This window comes from Pundamilia nyererei, unplaced genomic scaffold (genome assembly GCF_000239375.1).
Source record: "Pundamilia nyererei isolate P.nyererei 1_Seehausen unplaced genomic scaffold, PunNye1.0 scaffold00014, whole genome shotgun sequence".
NCBI lineage: Eukaryota > Metazoa > Chordata > Actinopteri > Cichliformes > Cichlidae > Pundamilia > Pundamilia nyererei.
Window position 1 is genome coordinate 5,815,660 of NW_005187415.1, and position 17,396 is coordinate 5,833,055.

General features: G+C 41.9%; 1 protein-coding gene across 1 annotated transcript in view; it reads left to right on the forward strand.

The window, feature by feature from the left end:
• Nucleotides 1–16,203, forward strand: part of LOC102215213 (uncharacterized) — a 21,614-nt gene extending 5,411 nt beyond the window's left edge. The window contains exons 5-24 of the mRNA XM_005725288.2: nt 1,800–1,910; nt 2,603–2,726; nt 3,357–3,813; nt 5,599–5,666; nt 5,756–5,999; nt 6,105–6,271; nt 8,630–8,852; nt 8,942–9,090; nt 10,703–10,794; nt 10,939–11,096; nt 11,171–11,316; nt 12,255–12,507; nt 12,596–12,711; nt 12,790–13,021; nt 13,120–13,253; nt 13,355–13,604; nt 13,877–14,007; nt 14,201–14,453; nt 14,621–14,727; nt 15,960–16,203. Coding sequence (XP_005725345.1) covers nt 1,800–1,910; nt 2,603–2,726; nt 3,357–3,813; nt 5,599–5,666; nt 5,756–5,999; nt 6,105–6,271; nt 8,630–8,852; nt 8,942–9,090; nt 10,703–10,794; nt 10,939–11,096; nt 11,171–11,316; nt 12,255–12,507; nt 12,596–12,711; nt 12,790–13,021; nt 13,120–13,253; nt 13,355–13,604; nt 13,877–14,007; nt 14,201–14,453; nt 14,621–14,727; nt 15,960–15,967 — 3,423 coding nt within the window. The 3' untranslated portion in view covers nt 15,968–16,203. The remainder of the gene's footprint in view (nt 1–1,799; nt 1,911–2,602; nt 2,727–3,356; nt 3,814–5,598; nt 5,667–5,755; nt 6,000–6,104; nt 6,272–8,629; nt 8,853–8,941; nt 9,091–10,702; nt 10,795–10,938; nt 11,097–11,170; nt 11,317–12,254; nt 12,508–12,595; nt 12,712–12,789; nt 13,022–13,119; nt 13,254–13,354; nt 13,605–13,876; nt 14,008–14,200; nt 14,454–14,620; nt 14,728–15,959) is intronic.
• Nucleotides 16,204–17,396: the final 1,193 nt, after the last annotated feature.

Genomic DNA, 17,396 nt, shown 5'->3' on the forward strand with positions numbered 1-17,396 from the left:
AACAAGCGGACACGCGATGCTGTTACCGTCATTGTTGCTAACCACAACGCATAAAAACATGCGCTTGTCGGTCTGTAGTGTGGTTATATAAAATATAAGAGAAAGAGAAAACTTTAAGAAATTAATATAGCCACTACAGTGACCATCAAAACGATGAAAAAATACTGCCGTAAACAGTTTATTTTGCGACACCACGAAACAAACGATAGCTAAAATGAAACATAGACGTTTTTATATCGTCATCCGATATATATCGTTATATCGAACAGCCCTAATGTTTCCTGACAGCACCCCTTTATAGCTGTACCTCTCTTAACCCTCTTAACCAAGGGCATTCAGTTAAAATTTAAGGAAGTCCAGTTAGAGAAAAGTTTCTCAAACAAAGTTCATTATAACTAAATGCAATATATTTTGAAGTAACCTAATATTTGTAACAGTATCTGTATATAGTTTACAATTTGGTGGCAAGAGCTTCTTGGCTCTGGACGGAGGCGGTCACACTTTCTCCCTTATCTTTCCTGCTTGGCTTCTCATGTCTTTTGTATAGTCTCGCTTATTCTCTAACCCTAAGAGAGTCTCCCAGACTCCCAGACTTGTTCTCTAAAAACCTAAAGAAGAATTATGGATTTGATCAACTGGTCCCTAAATGCAATTGACACCCTCCTCTCGACGAGAAGCCTGAGTTCGGGAGAGCCCGTGACAAGACATTGAAGACACCTTTCCGGAACCATGATAACAGGGTTCTTGCTGATCGGCGCTGGCTTGGCCCTGGCTTGGCCCTGGCTTATCAAAGAATAAAGAAAGCTGAAACGGCTGTTCAAATCCCCACAAGGCTGCCCGCTATGTTGATTGGAACGATGGAGCGAGCTGTGGCTTCTCAGAATGGGCTCAGATGCAACACGGATGACATCTTGGAGACGCTTGCGGGTGCTGTGAGTACTGAGACCGACCGACAACATCTGACAACATCTCGGAGAGGCTCACGGCTGTCGTAAACGCTCATGCTCTATGAGCAAACTGGATAACATCTCGGTATGGATGGATAACATCGTGGAGAGGCTCGCAGCTCTCCAACGAAAACCTGTGACCAGTGACGGACGTTAGACAACTGTAAAATTGGAAGCAGTTTGTTTGCACTAACCAAAACAGCTACCATCTTCATCTCATGCGGCCCCCTGGCACCAGCTGGATGCTCAAGGCAAAAACTGACAGGAATAACAATTCTCCCTTAGATAACAAGACCGTGTTGTGACTTTCTCCCTCCTCATTCAAGGCCACTCGCGTCGACCGAGGACTGTTGACTTTTGCCTAACTGGGTGAAGGGACCCTGCACTCACCCCCCCCTCCAAACGCCTTCGAAGCTTATGTCTTCTATGTTGTGAGATGTGCTGATTCATGCGCTGAGATGTTTTTTTCTGTTCTTAAACTGATCTCCCCGTTGGAGCTCAGTCTGGGGGGAGTTATTTTTTCCTCCTTGTCTTTGCTCGTGTTGTGCATTTTCCATTGTTATATCTCTCTGGCCTGTCTACCCCATGTGATGTTTGTGTAATGTATGTATGGTCGGAAGGGTAAGATGGAGCTGGCACGGCTGGCAGCCTTAACCCAATTTCCCTCGGGATGAATAAAGTATTATCAATCAATTGAGTTTGCATTGAAAAATTACACCAAAAAAAAGTTTTTGAGAAGTTTCAATTAAAAAATAATGAAAATGTGTAGTCTATCCATCCACTTTTCTCTGTGGTCCGTCTATTGGTGACTTAGGCTCTTAAGCATTCTGTGCCTTTCTTTCTCACTTGCAGGAAATCTTCCCGGTATATTTTGGCTCAAAGTACGACGCAGCACTAGAGATGCTGGTGTGGGAGTTCATATCCAGACTGGAGGAGCTGCTGCCCGTCCCAGACTTCACACAGGTGCTGTGTATCTTTGTGCTCATCCGTGCCAGGCATCACTAGCCTGTTGCCTGATAATGATTGTTACATGACACTTCAGCTCTGTTTTGTCTGTCCCGCTTAACTGTATAAATGTTAACATGTCCAGATTGGAATTACATTAAGAGACATTTAGCGCTACTGTGGAGACAGCAACACGTGAACATGTGAATTTATTGTTGATTAGTTTTGATTATTTCTTTTTTCTTTTTTTTTAAACCTGTTGTAGTTGTGCATCATATTAACACAGTGCACCTTATCTGTCTCCACTGGCACGTTTCCAAACTGAACAGCCATCAAAGGCTGACTGGAGCACAAAGACTCAGCTGGGGCTCAGCTGTCTGTACCGCTGTGGAGAAAGGAGGGTTAACAGGGTGCACGCTCACCAGGGCCTCCCAAAAGGCTCATTCCCTTTTTAGTACTAAGCCACTAGAGAGAAACACTAGAGCAAAGCTAAATTAGAAGCAGTCCAGAGTATTAGAAATACACGTGTTCACATCAACTATATTTAATTACATGGATCACATATTCTAGCATTAAGTCTCTTCAAATGAATTTAAATTCTTTATTTAATTCTATGATATAGATCATTTTGGCTGTATAAACAATTAATTTAACTAATATAATAAATAATTGCAGAATTACTAAAAATAATACCTTGATTTTTCTTTCAGTTGGCCGCCTTGCTCAGAGACACTCCGTCATTCCTAGACGACTGTTTGCAAACCCTTTTCCCCCCGGAGGACATGAAGGCTGTACTTGAACACCACAGAAACCTCGGCCATTTTAAAGAGAAAGGTACTGGGGGCACGCACTGGTGGGAGATAATTGCACTTCGCCGTGTCCTGAAATGTGTCGAGAGAAAGGCTCGTAGCTCAGCGGCACTGGAAATGTGGCGCGAGGGCGTTCTGAGATTCATAAATTGAAAATGTTATTTGCAGGTAAAATATTCATGCTTACTTTGAACTCTTGTTGTGTGTCCCCATACTTCCTAAATTATGAATCCCAAAGCCTTGTCATAAAAAAAAAAAAAAGCTCACTGGAGTTTGTGTCATTCAGTTTTATTTATGCAAGACGTAGTTATTCTCAAGGCGCTTTAGAGTCTGCGGTAAAGGCTTTACACTATTATAGACAGACATCCAGTCCCTTTGTGAGCAAGCATTTGACAACAATGGAGAGAAAAAACGTCTCTTCAACAGGAAGAAACCTCCGGCAGAACCAGGCCCTGAGAGGACAGCCATCTGTCGCCATCAGCTGTTGGGGAGGGAAAGCCAGGAGAGAAAAGTAGAGCAAAAAGAGATCACAAAGAAATGCCTAAACAGCCTGTTTATGTTTATTTCAGTTGGAGTTTGGACATGTCTGACAGCTGTTTTATTTGTGTTTAAGTTGAACCAGAGCTTTAATAACACTCTAATCGCTCAATTGTAGATCCCAGATTATTACCCATGGATGACTGCATCCTCACCTCCCTGTCACTGCCTCCTGGGACCAAAACTGTCATGGAAACAGCCTCCTGCTCACCTGCTCTCAAAGACTCCGACCACAAAGGACTTCTCAGCGCTCCCGTCAACGCAAGCAGCACGGAGAAGTCAAGGAGGAGCTCTGAGCCGATCAGGCAAGGACCGAGGGAGACGAGGGACTCTGGCAGTTGGCAGCTGCAGGCTAGAGCTGGAAACATTTCTCAGGAGAGGAAAGTACAAAACATAATTAGCACACTGCCATGCGACGAAACCATAGACCTCACTACATCCAACGAGACTGCAGACACGGATTCAGAAGCCAGTGAGAACAACCAAAGCTTGAGGGCAGCTCGCATTCTCAGGAAGAGGAAGCTGAGCGGAGGTGTGGACATTCCCACAAAGCAGCAGGAGGCTTCAGCTTTCTTGTAAGGTTTCCATATGTTAATATATGTTTTATTCATTTGTTGCTAACAAACGGTCGACATCACATGTTTGCGTCTGTCCATAACTTTATCTGTTTGATCAAAGTCACGCTAGGATGTAGGTCTGCTGGTCCGCCTTTAATGTTTGGCTCAGACTGAAATCTCTCCCCAGGACGTAAATGATTTCCTATTAAATTTTCAGCAGATGTCTACACTGCAGAGAGCGTGAATGCTAATATAGAGTCATGCGAAATAGAAAGTACAGGTTCTCTCATTCACGAGGTTTGTTTATAAAAATCATCTGGTCTTAAAAGGACTTAAAATTATGGAAATGCAACCTCAGATGAACAACAAGGCGTGACATATTTCACAGTCATTATTTATTTAACAAAAAAAAAGAGTCAAACTAGAAGAATACCTAAGCAGTGTGTAAAAAAAGTACAGTGATCCCTTGTTTATCGCGGTAGTTGCGTTCTAAAAATAACCAGCGTTAGGTGAAGTCCATGAAGGGGCCAACTTTGTTTTTTCCAATTATTATAGATCTTTTAAAGCTGTAAAGCCCCTCACTGCACACTTTATACGCTTTTCTCAGACAGGCATGAACATTTTCTCTCTTTCTCTCTTGTTTAAACACTCTCAAAGTTCAAACCTTCGTGGAAAAATAAGTTCAGTATTATAAAATGAAACCAAAGATCCCTGTTTTCAGGGCCAGAACATGGGAATAGAGCAGCTGCCAGAGAATTCAACATTAATGGATCAATGTTACGGAAGTAGAGGAAGCAAGAAGAATGAGTTGAGTAAAGTTTATCTGACTGTTTTGTTTCGCTTAATGCTCCTTATAATTTGGTGTGCCTTATGGTCCGAAAACTTCTACCTTCCTTTAGCATGTCCAGAAGTCCAACTTTTTGTGCGATGGTTAGCATCTTCCTCTGCGTTTTGGGTGCTACCGCAGGTGCCTTTGACGGTGCAAAACGTTTCGTCGACATTGTTGTGCTTGTTGGGGAGAAAACTTACAAACAAACAGCACAGCACTTCAGAGTCACACTGCTAGCGATCGAAGATTTATGTACATTTGACAACCTGAACACATTCTGTACTGTACAGGAGACAGTGCCTCTAGGAGACAGTGGTCTACAGCCGATCAGGACGCGGAACACAATGTGCCGTAAAAAAAAAATTGCACAGAAAAAATCCACGCAACAGCGAGGCCGTGAAAGGTGAACCGCGTTATAGCGAGGGAGCACTGTACACCTTTACCACTTGCTTGGGTCAGTAGCATCCAGTTGCTGCTCATCAAATGCACTTAAATAAGTGATCATCAGCAGTGATCTTAGAGAAGAATAGCAGCTAGCTGTCAATCTGCAAAGGGTAATAATGCAATTTCCAAACAATTTGAAGCCATCGATTTAAAATGAGGAAGATTATTTATTAGTGGAAAACGTTCAGGACACTTACTAATCTTCCCTCGTTCGAGTTGTCAAGCACGGTGGTGGCGAGGTGATGTTTTAGGCATGTTTTTTGTTTCATTTCTTTTCACAGAAAGCTGTGCATAAATGAATGAACTGCAGCAAAGCTATAAAAAAATGGGCCAAAATTCCTCCACAGTAATGTGAAACATTGATAAAGTCACACAGTGTTGTTGGTAATGGTGGTTGAATGATAGAGTGCAATTCATTTTTTTACACACTCCTGTATTTCAGTTAGGACAGCGTTAAATAAATAATTACATTTGATGAGAAAACGGTTTGTAAGCGAGCAACTCCAATCGTAGTTTTTTAACCTTTGCAGGGAGTCATCAGTGGATGATGAGAATTCAGGTGAATCTCCTCTCATCTCCATATGGGGAGATTATACAGGTGTGTGCAGTTTATACATGGTCTCAATCTAATATTTGGTTTTGTATTTCTAAGCATTGCTTTAACTGAGTCTTCGTGTTTCATTTCAGACTCTCAGGAGGGCTCTTTTCCAGTTGTAACAGACACAAAAGTTCCCTGGTCGGATGAGGAGACGCTCCATCTTCTCGACATCTGGGGGAAGGACTCCGTGCAGCGAGCTCTGAAGGGCTGCTTGAAAAACCGCCACATATTCACCCAAATTGCACAAAAGATGGCAGAGAGGGGCTACATGAGGACAGTGGAGCAGTGCCAGACGAGGATCAAACGACTGAAGAAGTGCTTCCGTCAGAACAAGTGGGCATTTAACGACACAGATTTTGAAGCTCTCGCTGACGTTTGTCAGATATGTTCACTGATCCTGTTGTTTTCTCCCTGATCTGTCGCCGGAGGGAACTCCAGGCTGGAGCATAAATTTTACACACAGCTGGATCAGGTCCTCGGCTCGTCGGCTTCCTTGGCCGTTCCTGAGATCACCTACGACGTTGAGGAAATTATCGATGAAGACGAGTCCCGAGACGGTGATGATGACTTGCAGTTTGTCGGACAAACGGGCCACCTGGAAATTGGTAGGAGGTCACATATTTGTACTCTTGCAGCACAATTGTTAGTGACATTAAAAGCTTTTCTGTCTTTTAAGGCTTCATACAATTTTGCATCTGTAAGGATGCTAAGGATTACAGAAGTTTTGCCAGTGCAGATAAAAAGGAAGTAAACAGATACAGTTAAATGTAAAAAAAAATCTCAGGAAAACTTTATTTTATTATTTTTTAATTCCACCATACTCTGAAAGAGTCTTAAATATACTATTTAAAACTAAATTTACTATTTTACCTCTGACTCGTAATGCTGTTTGTCCGTCCAGTCTTTGAATCCAGATGTTTTAAGTCTCATTGCTACAGTCGTATAAAATCATGCACAAAGCCGTGCAGGCTGCCATTGCAAACATTTGTGAAAGAGTGGGTTGATCTAAAGAGCTCAAAGAATTCAATAATAATAATAATAATAATACATTTTACTCAAGGGCGCCTTCAAGAAACCCAAGGTCACCTTACAAAAGAACAAAATTAATAAATGGAGCAATAGTCATAAAATACATAAAATGAGTTCACTTCTCTGGCTCTTGACGAAGGCGGTCACACTTTCTCCCTCTCCCTTCCCTTATCTTTCCTGCTTGGCTTTCTCATGTCTCTGTCTAGTCTTGTCTGCTTCTCTCCCTCTACCCTGGAAGAGTCTCACAGTCTGTTCTCTAAAACCTAAAAGAGGAATTATGGATTTGATCAACTGGTCCCTGAATGCAATTGACAACCTCTTCTCGACGAGAAGCCTGGATTCAGGAGAGCCCATTGAAGATATCTACCTTTTTGGAACCATGACAACAGGTTTCTTGCTGATCGGCCCTGGCTTGGCCCTGGCTTATCGAAGAATAAAGAAAGCGGAAACAGCTGTTCAAATCCCCACAAGGCTGCCCGCTATGTTGATTGCAACGATGTTGGAGCTTGTACTTAAGTTTAACTTGGAGAAGCTTGCGGGTGCTGTGAGAACTCCGACAACATCGCGGAGAGGCTCACGGCTCTCCAACGGGAATGGTGAGGAACCGGTAATGGACATTAGACCGACTGTAAAATTGTCATGCAGTGGTTCGCACTAAAGCAAGAACTCCACCATTATTTCATGCGGCTACCATATCGGCGCCAGCTGTGGTCTCAAGGCTGGAGCTGAATGTAACAAACAGTTTCTCCCCTGATAACAAACTGTGTTTAGACTCTTCATTCCAAACGCCCTCGTACGCTTATCTCCAAGGTCGAGTCGGACGGCGGGTCTGGGCCCAGCGCTGGAAAAATAGCGGCAGGGCAGGATGGCTGTGTCTGCATCGGCTTACTTCTCACCCCTGCTGCTTGTCACGTGCTTCGTGATGTTGTGATGTGGACATTTGTGTGCTCTTTGTGACTTGCTCATTGTGTTGTACATTTCAGTGTTTTTCCGTAATACTACCGGTCTCCGACCTGTCTCCCCATGTGATGTCTGTGTTTTGTATGTAAGGTCGGCGGGGGGGGGTTTCGCTGCAGGGCAACTTGCATGTGACAAATAAAAGCTTTGTTGATAAGAAGTGCAGACGGGACAGTAAGATGAATAGCAGATGAGGATCTGAGAGGGTGGGAAACAGTGGTGATCTGAAGCAGGTCACGGAAATAGGAAGGAGGAGATTTATGGATACACAAGTAAGATTTATCCTGGCGTCTATGGGTAACCAGTGAAGCTGCTGAAGAACTGGGGTAATATGAGCTCTTGACAGAGTGCGAGTTATGAACCGAGCTGCAGAATTTTGAAGAAGTTGGAGTTTATGAAGGGACCTTTTGGGGAGACCAAATTAGGAAGTAATCGATACGGGACGCAATAAGACTATGGACAAGGATGGCAGCAGCATGGGGAGTAAGGAAGGGACGGCTTGGGTTTCCATAAATAACCAGAGTCGGTTAATATTACGTAATTCAAGCGTGATGGTGTAATAGGATGCCTCTGTTGCCTTTGTTGAAATTTCTTCCCTCCTAGATATTCCACACTCAGCTATTAGTGGTATTATTTCAAAGTGAAAGCATTTATTAACAGTAGCAAATCAACCATAAAGTGGCAGAGCATGTGAGGTAACAGAGTGGGGTTGTTGAGTGCTTAGTCCGTAATAGTCGCCCATACTCTGCTAACTTAATGTCTGCATAGTCCATTAACATCAGCACAGGAACTGTGTATGGGAGCTTCATGGCTTGGGTTTCCATAAATGGTTAGCCCCTGCAGGTGCAATGTGGAGGTGGTCCAGTACTTTTTGTCCACATCATACGTAGAGATGTGTCCATTTTTTTGGACACAGTATTGTTTTGCTCAAAATGGAATTAATACTTCTGACAAAATTCTGTGATTTGTTACTTTAGGAACGAGAAGCGTTCCCTGGACAGACTTGGAGACCTTGGCCCTGATCAACACATGGGGTGAAGATAAGATGCAGCAGGAGCTGAGGGGAATGCACAGAACCGGGCACATTTTTTCCATCATATCCAACAAAATGGCCACACAGGGTTTCTCCCGGACGCCAGAGCAGTGCCAGACGAGGTTAAAAAGGCTGAAATCGAACTTCAGGCAGTGCTACCAAAACAAGTATGTGTGCTCGGAGTGGAAAGAGTAAAAGAAAAGTTTTCGATTTGTAAACCTAATATCTCTGCTCTTTTGTTGTCCCTGCACTGTAGCCTGAAAGGACAGGAGCAAGTTCAGTGCAAGTTTTACAACGAGCTGGGAAGAATTCTAGTGAAAGACTTCCCTTCAGTTCCACAGCTGGAAGAAATACCAGGAGAGCCCGAAGAACGCAATTTTCCTGCCTACACTCATCCAGACATGGGTAAGCTCAGTTTCTCTGCTCAGGAGGACCGTTTAGATAAACAGCCTGCTTCCCAATTTGTTTGCACTGATTGGCTATTGCTTGGTCGAGACATCAGCTGACAAGGAATCTATTGAGCTCATTGCTCCTTTTGGGTAAAGAGCCAATGAGCTCCTGCTATGGCATGGCATAGCAGGAGCAATCGCTACTCTTCAGTGAGTGTTGGTAAGGTTTTAGTAAAACTAGATTCATTTGTAGTGGATTTCACTGTTTGGGAGCCTCCTGGATTTCTCATTTGTTTGTGCAGTACTGCCAAGCGATGACAGCAAAACTTGTAACTTTCTTTTTCTGCTTCCCACATTACAATTGTGATCGTGAGCCAGATGAAGTACTACGTCGAGGCAGTTAAATGTAGGGAAGTACAAGATACATGAGCAAAGCTCCACATTATAAAAATCACCATTTGTTTTTGTACTTTCTGATTTTGCCCTCTGGGGGGTGCTGTGGACATGTAACAGATATCTAAAGTTACAAGTGAATGCTTGTTTTTCTAAATTTTGCACCCACACTTCTTCCATGACTTTGTGTATATTTATTATTATTTCTGTTTCTGTTTGTTGTATTTAGTAACTGTTTTCTTTATTTGTGGTTCAATTTGAAAACCAGAAATTATATTTAACAGCATAAACTTTTGTGTTGTTTATAACTAACTGACTGAGATATACAGAATGGATATCTGCCTTCAGATCATAATCATCTCACTATAACATAATGTAACCTTTTCTTTCACATAATCCATCAGTAGAGTACATGGCAGCAGAATCGATGTAAAGCACAGTGCTGTGCCAAAGCCTTGAGCCACTCATCATTTCCTTATATTCCAAGTGTTCTTAAGCAATAGTTCTCAAGGTCTTTCATAGTTTTTCTTTGAGCATTGAAGCTTTTTCACTCATTTTTAATGCAGTTCTTGTATCTTATTGTTTTCAGAGAAATGAAAGATACTTAACTCAGACCTACGAATCATTCAAGCATAAGACAACATCTTCATCTTCTTGCAGGATGAACCAGTACAGTATCAACACATAACAGGCAACTTGGCAAAAGAATAAATATAATAAAAAATGGAGGATATCTTTGGGCACTTTGTTACTAGCAGTGTGTTGCAAAAGATATCATTTGTTACCTTTTTTTTTTTTTTTAGTTGATTCTATGAAAAATGACAAAAATGCCATAAGATAGTTTGACAGATATAAAGTAGTATTTTTGCACCTACAAGGTGATTCTCAAAGAGCCTTTTGCTGAAAACTTTGCATGGTTTGCAGTGTTTTCTTTTTAAAAAATGAGGAAAGAGGACAAGTGAAGGACAAAAGAAGAAGTGGTGAATGTAAAAACTATCATCAGATGAACAGTATCTGAAAGTCATGAAGAATAAAGAAGCTCGTGGCTTCTATGGTGTATTTCAATTTATATTTTCACATTTCAATAAATCGCTGTTCCAATCTTCTGAGCAAAATGTAAAGAAATGAGAGGTAGCTCAAGACTTTTGTACGGTATTGTAGTTATCTAAAAAAAAAAAAGTGAAATAAGAGATTGTGTATTGATGTGTTTCCTTTTTTTATTTCTGCCTCTTCAGAGTCTACTGTGGAAATTCAGGAGGACAGGAGGAAAGTCCCTTGGTCAGACAAAGAGACGATCATCCTTCTGGAGATCTGGGGAGACCCACAGGTAAAGCACAATGTCACAATCCATGCACTCCCCAAAAAATCTTTCGGAAATGTCCATAAATTTCCTGATAATCTCACTTTATTGCTGCTTCATTCTGTATTACTTCACTTTACTACTTTTACACGGAATTCTACCTTCCTTCAGGTCCAGCAGTGCCTTAGACGCTACCCACACAACGGTCACATTTTCACTGAAATTTCAGAGAAGCTTGCCGCTAACGGCTACTCCCGCAGCCCCGAGCAGTGCCACACGAGGATCAAACGTCTGAAGGGGAACTATCGCCAGTGTCGGGAAAACATGAGGTAAAAACTGCACATCTGGAGTCCCGCACCGTTGGAGTGACTTTGTTTTAACGCACCTGTCTTACTGCCACTAGCTCATCTGGGACTGACAGAGTCGACTTTAAATTCTATGATCTGCTGGAACAAATTTTGGATAAGCAGCCATCAACGTCGTCTACCATGGTAACAGACTCCATCGAAATATCAGAAGACTCCAACAGTGAATCGGTAACAGAAAGAGGTAAAATTTCTGTCTTCTACCCACCCCCTTAATGTTAACTCAGAATGGAAGATTGTTTTAATGCTTTTTCATGCACCACAGCTCCGAACTTCTTAAGACCTATTCATATCTATTATGAATGGGCTTTAATTAGCCAAGTTCCTGGTGCAAAGTCCATGCGATGTGAGAATCTTGCAGGCGAATGCCTTTTCAATACACTGCAAGTGAGTGTGAATCATGTCTCCTACCTCCTGCACACACAGATGACACCCTCGCCTTAGCAAAACATAAAATTTCCAGAAACCAGAGCTTGTCTGACACAGAGTATCTCCTCCTGCATGCTGCATGTGAGAAAGGAAAGGAAAGCGTGAACACCTCATGCACTGCAGGCTCAGTTTTTGCACTGCAGGCTCCTTGTTCTCCACCTGTTTTCTCCTTTGTCTTTCTCCAGACTGCATAGAACATAAGCCTGCTGAATATGCACCCAGAAATCTCCATAAACGCCTAAATAACTCTTGAGAATGAAATAAGCAACAAAAAAATTGCACAAAAATCACTTAAATACCGATTAGCATGCAGCCACTATCATCACAGAACCTTTGTGTTCAGTTTGTGTCGGAGTTTTTATTTTACACAGAACAAAACTGCTGGATTCACACAGGGGTAAGATCAATAACAACTTCTTCAATCCAATTAGTGTATAACAAATCACCAGAGGTCCCTATGTAATACTAGACCCATGCTAATTGGCCTCAAAAAATAGTGAGCCCCAAATGCTTTCAGTAACTACATAATTTAAGCCATGTACTGTATGTGCGGATGATTATGATGACTTTAGACTAAAGTGAAGTGAAAGTAAAAATGAATTCAACACATAAGTTCAAAAAGTATTCCTAATCCCATTTTTCCCATTTTGGATGTTTTATACTCATGTTAAATTTCTGTGTCTCAATCACAAGACCCAGAAATCAACATGTCAGCTGAAAAGCCAGCAACCAGCTCTTGGACAGACGAGGAGACCCTGGTACTTGTCGATATCTGGGGTGAAGAAGATCTCCAGAAGGCCCTGAGGGGTTTCGTCCACAACGGCCACGTTTACGCAGACATTTCCGAAAGAATGCAGGACCTCGGTTTTTCGAAATCCTCGGAGCAGTGCCGCTGGAAGGTGAAGTCTCTGAGGAACAACTTTCGACAGTGCTACGAAAGGAAGAAGTGAGCTCAGTCTTTCCATCGGTTTACCTGTTTTTGTATCCCTCTCTGTGAGTGATGCCTCCGTAACTGCCGTTTTCATTCTCGCTAGATCTGGAAGAAAAGTTGATTACAAGTTCTACAGCCAACTGGAACAAATACTGGGACAGGAAGCGGTTTCTCTTGATGAGTATGATGAAAGGGATGAACAAGAGGAGCAGGATTCAGGTACAGAACACGCGCTCTGCATTAGATTAAAAATCAGCTACAAGTCAGATATCTTACATGTGTGTCTACCTGTAACAGGTGCCGATGGTTTGAACACAACGTGGACAGAGCAGGAGACGGTTGCTCTCATCGAGGTGTGGGCCGCAGATGATGTGCAGCATGGCCTGAAAATATGCGTCCGCAATAGTCACATATTCGCCGAGATATCTGAGAAAATGGCTGCAATAGGCTACCTGAGGACAGCGGAGCAGTGCCACTCCCGGATTAAAAGGTTGAAGAAGACTTACAGGCGTTACTGCAACAGCCGCAGGTAAAAAACAAACAAACAACAATACATGCTTTATGCTTTTTAAGATGATCCAGGCTCGAATGTTGTTGGCCAGCTGACCGTGGATTTATGTTTTCCAGAAATGGAGGGCGGCCCACGGCGTTCCGATACTTCAACCTCCTTGCTCCGGTGCTTGGCGACGAGTCTATTTTTGCCCCTGTGGACAGTACCGATGCCACCTTACAACCTTTGATGGACAATGAGCCTGTCTTATGTGGGTTTACACAGCCAGTCAGTAATACACAGGGTTACTGTGCATATATGAACTAAACTGCCAAAGATGAACACAATAATAAAGGCGTTTCCTCGTTTTAGATGAGCAGCCCTCGACCAGCCGGCTCCTGGTCGACCTGAGCCGAAAGATGCCCTGGTCGGATCAGGAGACTCGCACACTGCTGGAGATCTGGGGTGAGGACGGCGTTCAGCTCACTCTGAAGGGCTGCCTGAAGAACCGACATGTGTTTGACTACATCTCAGAGAAGATGAACGACCGAGGATTTATAAGGACCTCGGAGCAGTGCTACACCCGCATTAAGCGTCTTAAATATGGCTTCCTCCATGAAAAGTCAGTAACGACGAGACTTTGATTCTCACTTATTCTAAACTTGTTTAGATGTTTATTGGTTTTAGTATTGGTTTTGCTTTTAAAATTTTTACATTTGACACGATCACGGGTGAAGGTCCATGTGAAGTCATGACAATCATCCCGAAGAGCTCAAAAGATTTCAAGAAAGAACTCAACAGAGCATAAAGATGCTCTTTGTCGTTTACAGTAATTAGCATAAAAACTGTAATTAGAGTTCTGGTTGTAACTGTGAGTTTGTTTTACAAATGTAGGGGAGAGTTTAAATTCTTCAATGAGATGGAAAAAATCTTCAGGAAAGAACTGAAAGTCGACGACGTGGCCGCAGACACGTCGGCTGCAGATGAGCCAGATGACTACATACTCGAACTGGGCCCAAAAAAAGGTGCAACTATATGGAGTATGTCACAGTGTGTGTGGGGGGAGCTGCACAGATGTGATGTGTGCTTTGAAAGTGTTGATGAAGGAGTATAGAGAAGGTCACTGTTTCTTTGTGGAGCTAGAGAAACCATATGACTGGGTGCTAAGAGAAGTGTGGCAATGCATGAGGACAAAAATCAATGTTTCTTTTCTCACAGTCCCCTCAGGTAACCAGTGGGTGCCCGACAGCACTAAGCTGCCCTGGAGCGACGGAGAGACCGAGGCCCTACTGGACATTTGGGGGAGCGAGGAGATCCAGGAGAACTTAAAGGGCAGCGCCAAAAACAAACAGATCTTCCTCCAGATCTCTCAGGTCATGACCAGCCAGGGCTACCTGCGCACTCCTGAACAATGTCAGTCCAGGATAAAGAGGCTGAGGGCTAATTTCAGGCACTTCCTAGAAGGCAGAAAGTAAGCTCAGCAGTTCATTGTTGAGAGGTTACAGGGCACCGTGAGGTGGTGGGATCATCCATAATGTAAACGTGTTTTTATCTTCTGAGCATATTCACACCTCAGAGTTATCAGATTGTAGCTTTTTGTCTTCTCATCAGTCCTGATGTTCTGTGTCGTGTTTTCAGAGGAGAGAAACAAGAATGCAAGTTTTTTGAGAAGCTGGTGCAGATATTTGGCAACAAGTACATAATAAACTCAGAGCCACTGGCTGACGATACAGCTGAAGTCATAGGTAAGTCTGACAAAGGTATCTGTTATTTTAGCACAGATACAGCAGCTTTAAAAATGCATACTGTTTGTAGGGTTTACTTCATTTTTACACCGATGGAAACAAGTTATAAGTCTGTTTCCTGTTTCCGGTGTTTAAACTTCATTATTGTTTTTGCTTTTTTAAATCTAGATGTTGCACAGATATTGCTTCATTGATCAATTAAGGACTTGGTCCATAAGTATTGAGACAGTGAGGCAGTGTTTGTAGTTTTGCCTCTGTATTACCACCACAGTGCAATTTAAGCGAAATAATAAAGATGTCTATGAGGTTCAAACTTTAACTGTCACCTGTTTTCAGAGGCTCAAAATTAATGAAATAAACTAACATAATTTTAAATTTGAGGATTTATTTTTCATACTTTGATGAAATTCCTTTGCAGTCTCTGAAATCTCAGAGATCTCACCAAAGGCTGCCTCCCAGGCTTTTACTGCAGCCCCCTTCAGTTGATGCTTGTTTGTGGGTCTCTCTCTGCCTTCAGTCAATGCACCAGAATTTTGATTTGGGCACTCCTGAATCTTCTCCCCTGTCTCTCTCTGATCGGTTTATTTGACTTTTTCAGCCTAATGATGGCTTCCTTCACTTTTACTTACAACTTTGGACCTCACTAAGAGTTCCAGTAAATAGTTACCAAATGAAGGTTCAACACATGGAAGCGACTCCAGATCTTTTATCTTCTTGGTTTTTAACGAAGCAATGAAGAAACAAGGTTCACCTCCTTGTCGGCTGCTTGTTCGATTATTGTTAGGCCTCTGTGCATGAATATGGCTACATCTTCTAAATAGCTGATGAAATCTTTTTGTAAAACCCAAGGAATTAAAGCTGAAGGTCTGCACATCACATCCTGATTTATGTAAAATCCACTCTGGTAGTGTGCAGAGGCAAAACTACAAAAACTGTGTCTTTGTCCAAAAATCCTAACTGTAGCTCCACATTTTGAGAATTTACTAAATATAAGATCAACAGCAGGACTGCCAACATCACCTGTTCCCAGTCTCCTCTGGCTGTGTTTAGCTACTTAACTCATAAACATGAGAATAGTAAGAGCGTTAGTGAGTTAATTTAAAACAGTACACATAGTATTTACTTCTTAGAGCAGCAAACCAGCTCATTTACACGTTCTTCTTTTGGAAACTTGTCAACTGGGATATTTGTCAGTCTCAGTTTAATATCTAAAATGTTCCTCTCTGATCCAGAGGCATGAAATCATCCACGGTGACGATGACGCAGCAGCAGCAGAAGGACAAAGAGGAACATCCAGAGCAAGAACAAGAAACTGATCCTTACTGCTGTGTTGTTTACATGACAAAAGAGGGTCTGTCCTGTCTCACTCAAATGTACATTTCCCTCTGTTACCTTCTGCAGACACAAAGACCTACTTCAGGTAGCAATTCAGTGTGTGTGTGTGTGTGTGTGTGTGTGTGTGTGTGTGTGTGTGTGTGTGTGTGTGTGTGTGTGTGTGTGTGTGTGTGTGTGTGTGTGTCCCTCAGCTTGAGTGTCTTATTATTTAACATAGCCATGGAACAAAAACAGTGATACTCAGGATTCGAGGGACAGAAATGAATCTTTGACCCATTTGAATTCACACGAAATGCTCTGAACCTCCAAAAACATGTTTTCCTAGTAAATTTATTATTTTGTACTTGAAATTTAAGTGAGTGAATCGAAGCACAACAACAACAATAAATAAAAAAAGAAGAAAATACAAGTGAGGCCTTTGTTATAGCCTCACTGTTTGCCCTTAATTTATGTCTCACTTCTGAAATCTTGTGTATTTACACTTGTTTTTTTAAAGTCTGTGTAGTGAAAGTTGAGCTCTTAAGTACTCAGTAGGAGTTAATGTTGTCCAGAATTTTATTTATTTAAATTATTTACATGTATATTCCAAAGTTTTACACTTTAAATATGTTAACACTTCGACCTTACTGAAGTACATGTAGAAGGGGTTTTTTCATATCCATTAAAAGAAACATGAGACATGTCGTTGTGGAGTTTTTCTTTCATTTCTCCTGCTGATTTTTCAGCTCGGATGGTCGTTGAATATTTTATTAGATCCCTAAGAACTCGTGGAAAATGCTGTTTGTTAGGTGGTTGTTTAACAGGAATTATATTAGAAATTATGTTTATATTTGACCATCAAATCTTTAGTTTTGTCATATCGTACTTAAGCACAGCACAAAGATAACAGACGGGCTTACTCCAAGCAATAAAAACTGGTCAACAGAAACAACGGTCAAGCTTAACTGTAAGGAGCTGTAAATTTATCAGGAAAATGTTTTCTGTGGTCACAGACAAGAAAGCATGGACCTCAGTACAACAAGATATTTTTTGCAGATCTTTTATCTTTCTGTGTTTGACCAGGGTGTTTGGCTGCGCTTCTTGACTTCAAGTAAGTTGTTACACACTCCACTTCACAACTCATTCAACATATTTTTATATGTGTATATGTTGTTACAGGAAAAATGATTCTATGTTTCTTTACCTTCTTTTAAATGTACAAAGATGCCCTTTGTCTATGGTTAGATTAGTTTAGAATTATCCTTTTAGACTTTCCCAGCAAAGACATATTGTTTTGGGACATATTGTTTTAGATTGTTTTATCTCTCACAGCTTTCTCCCAGCTCTCTGCTGAC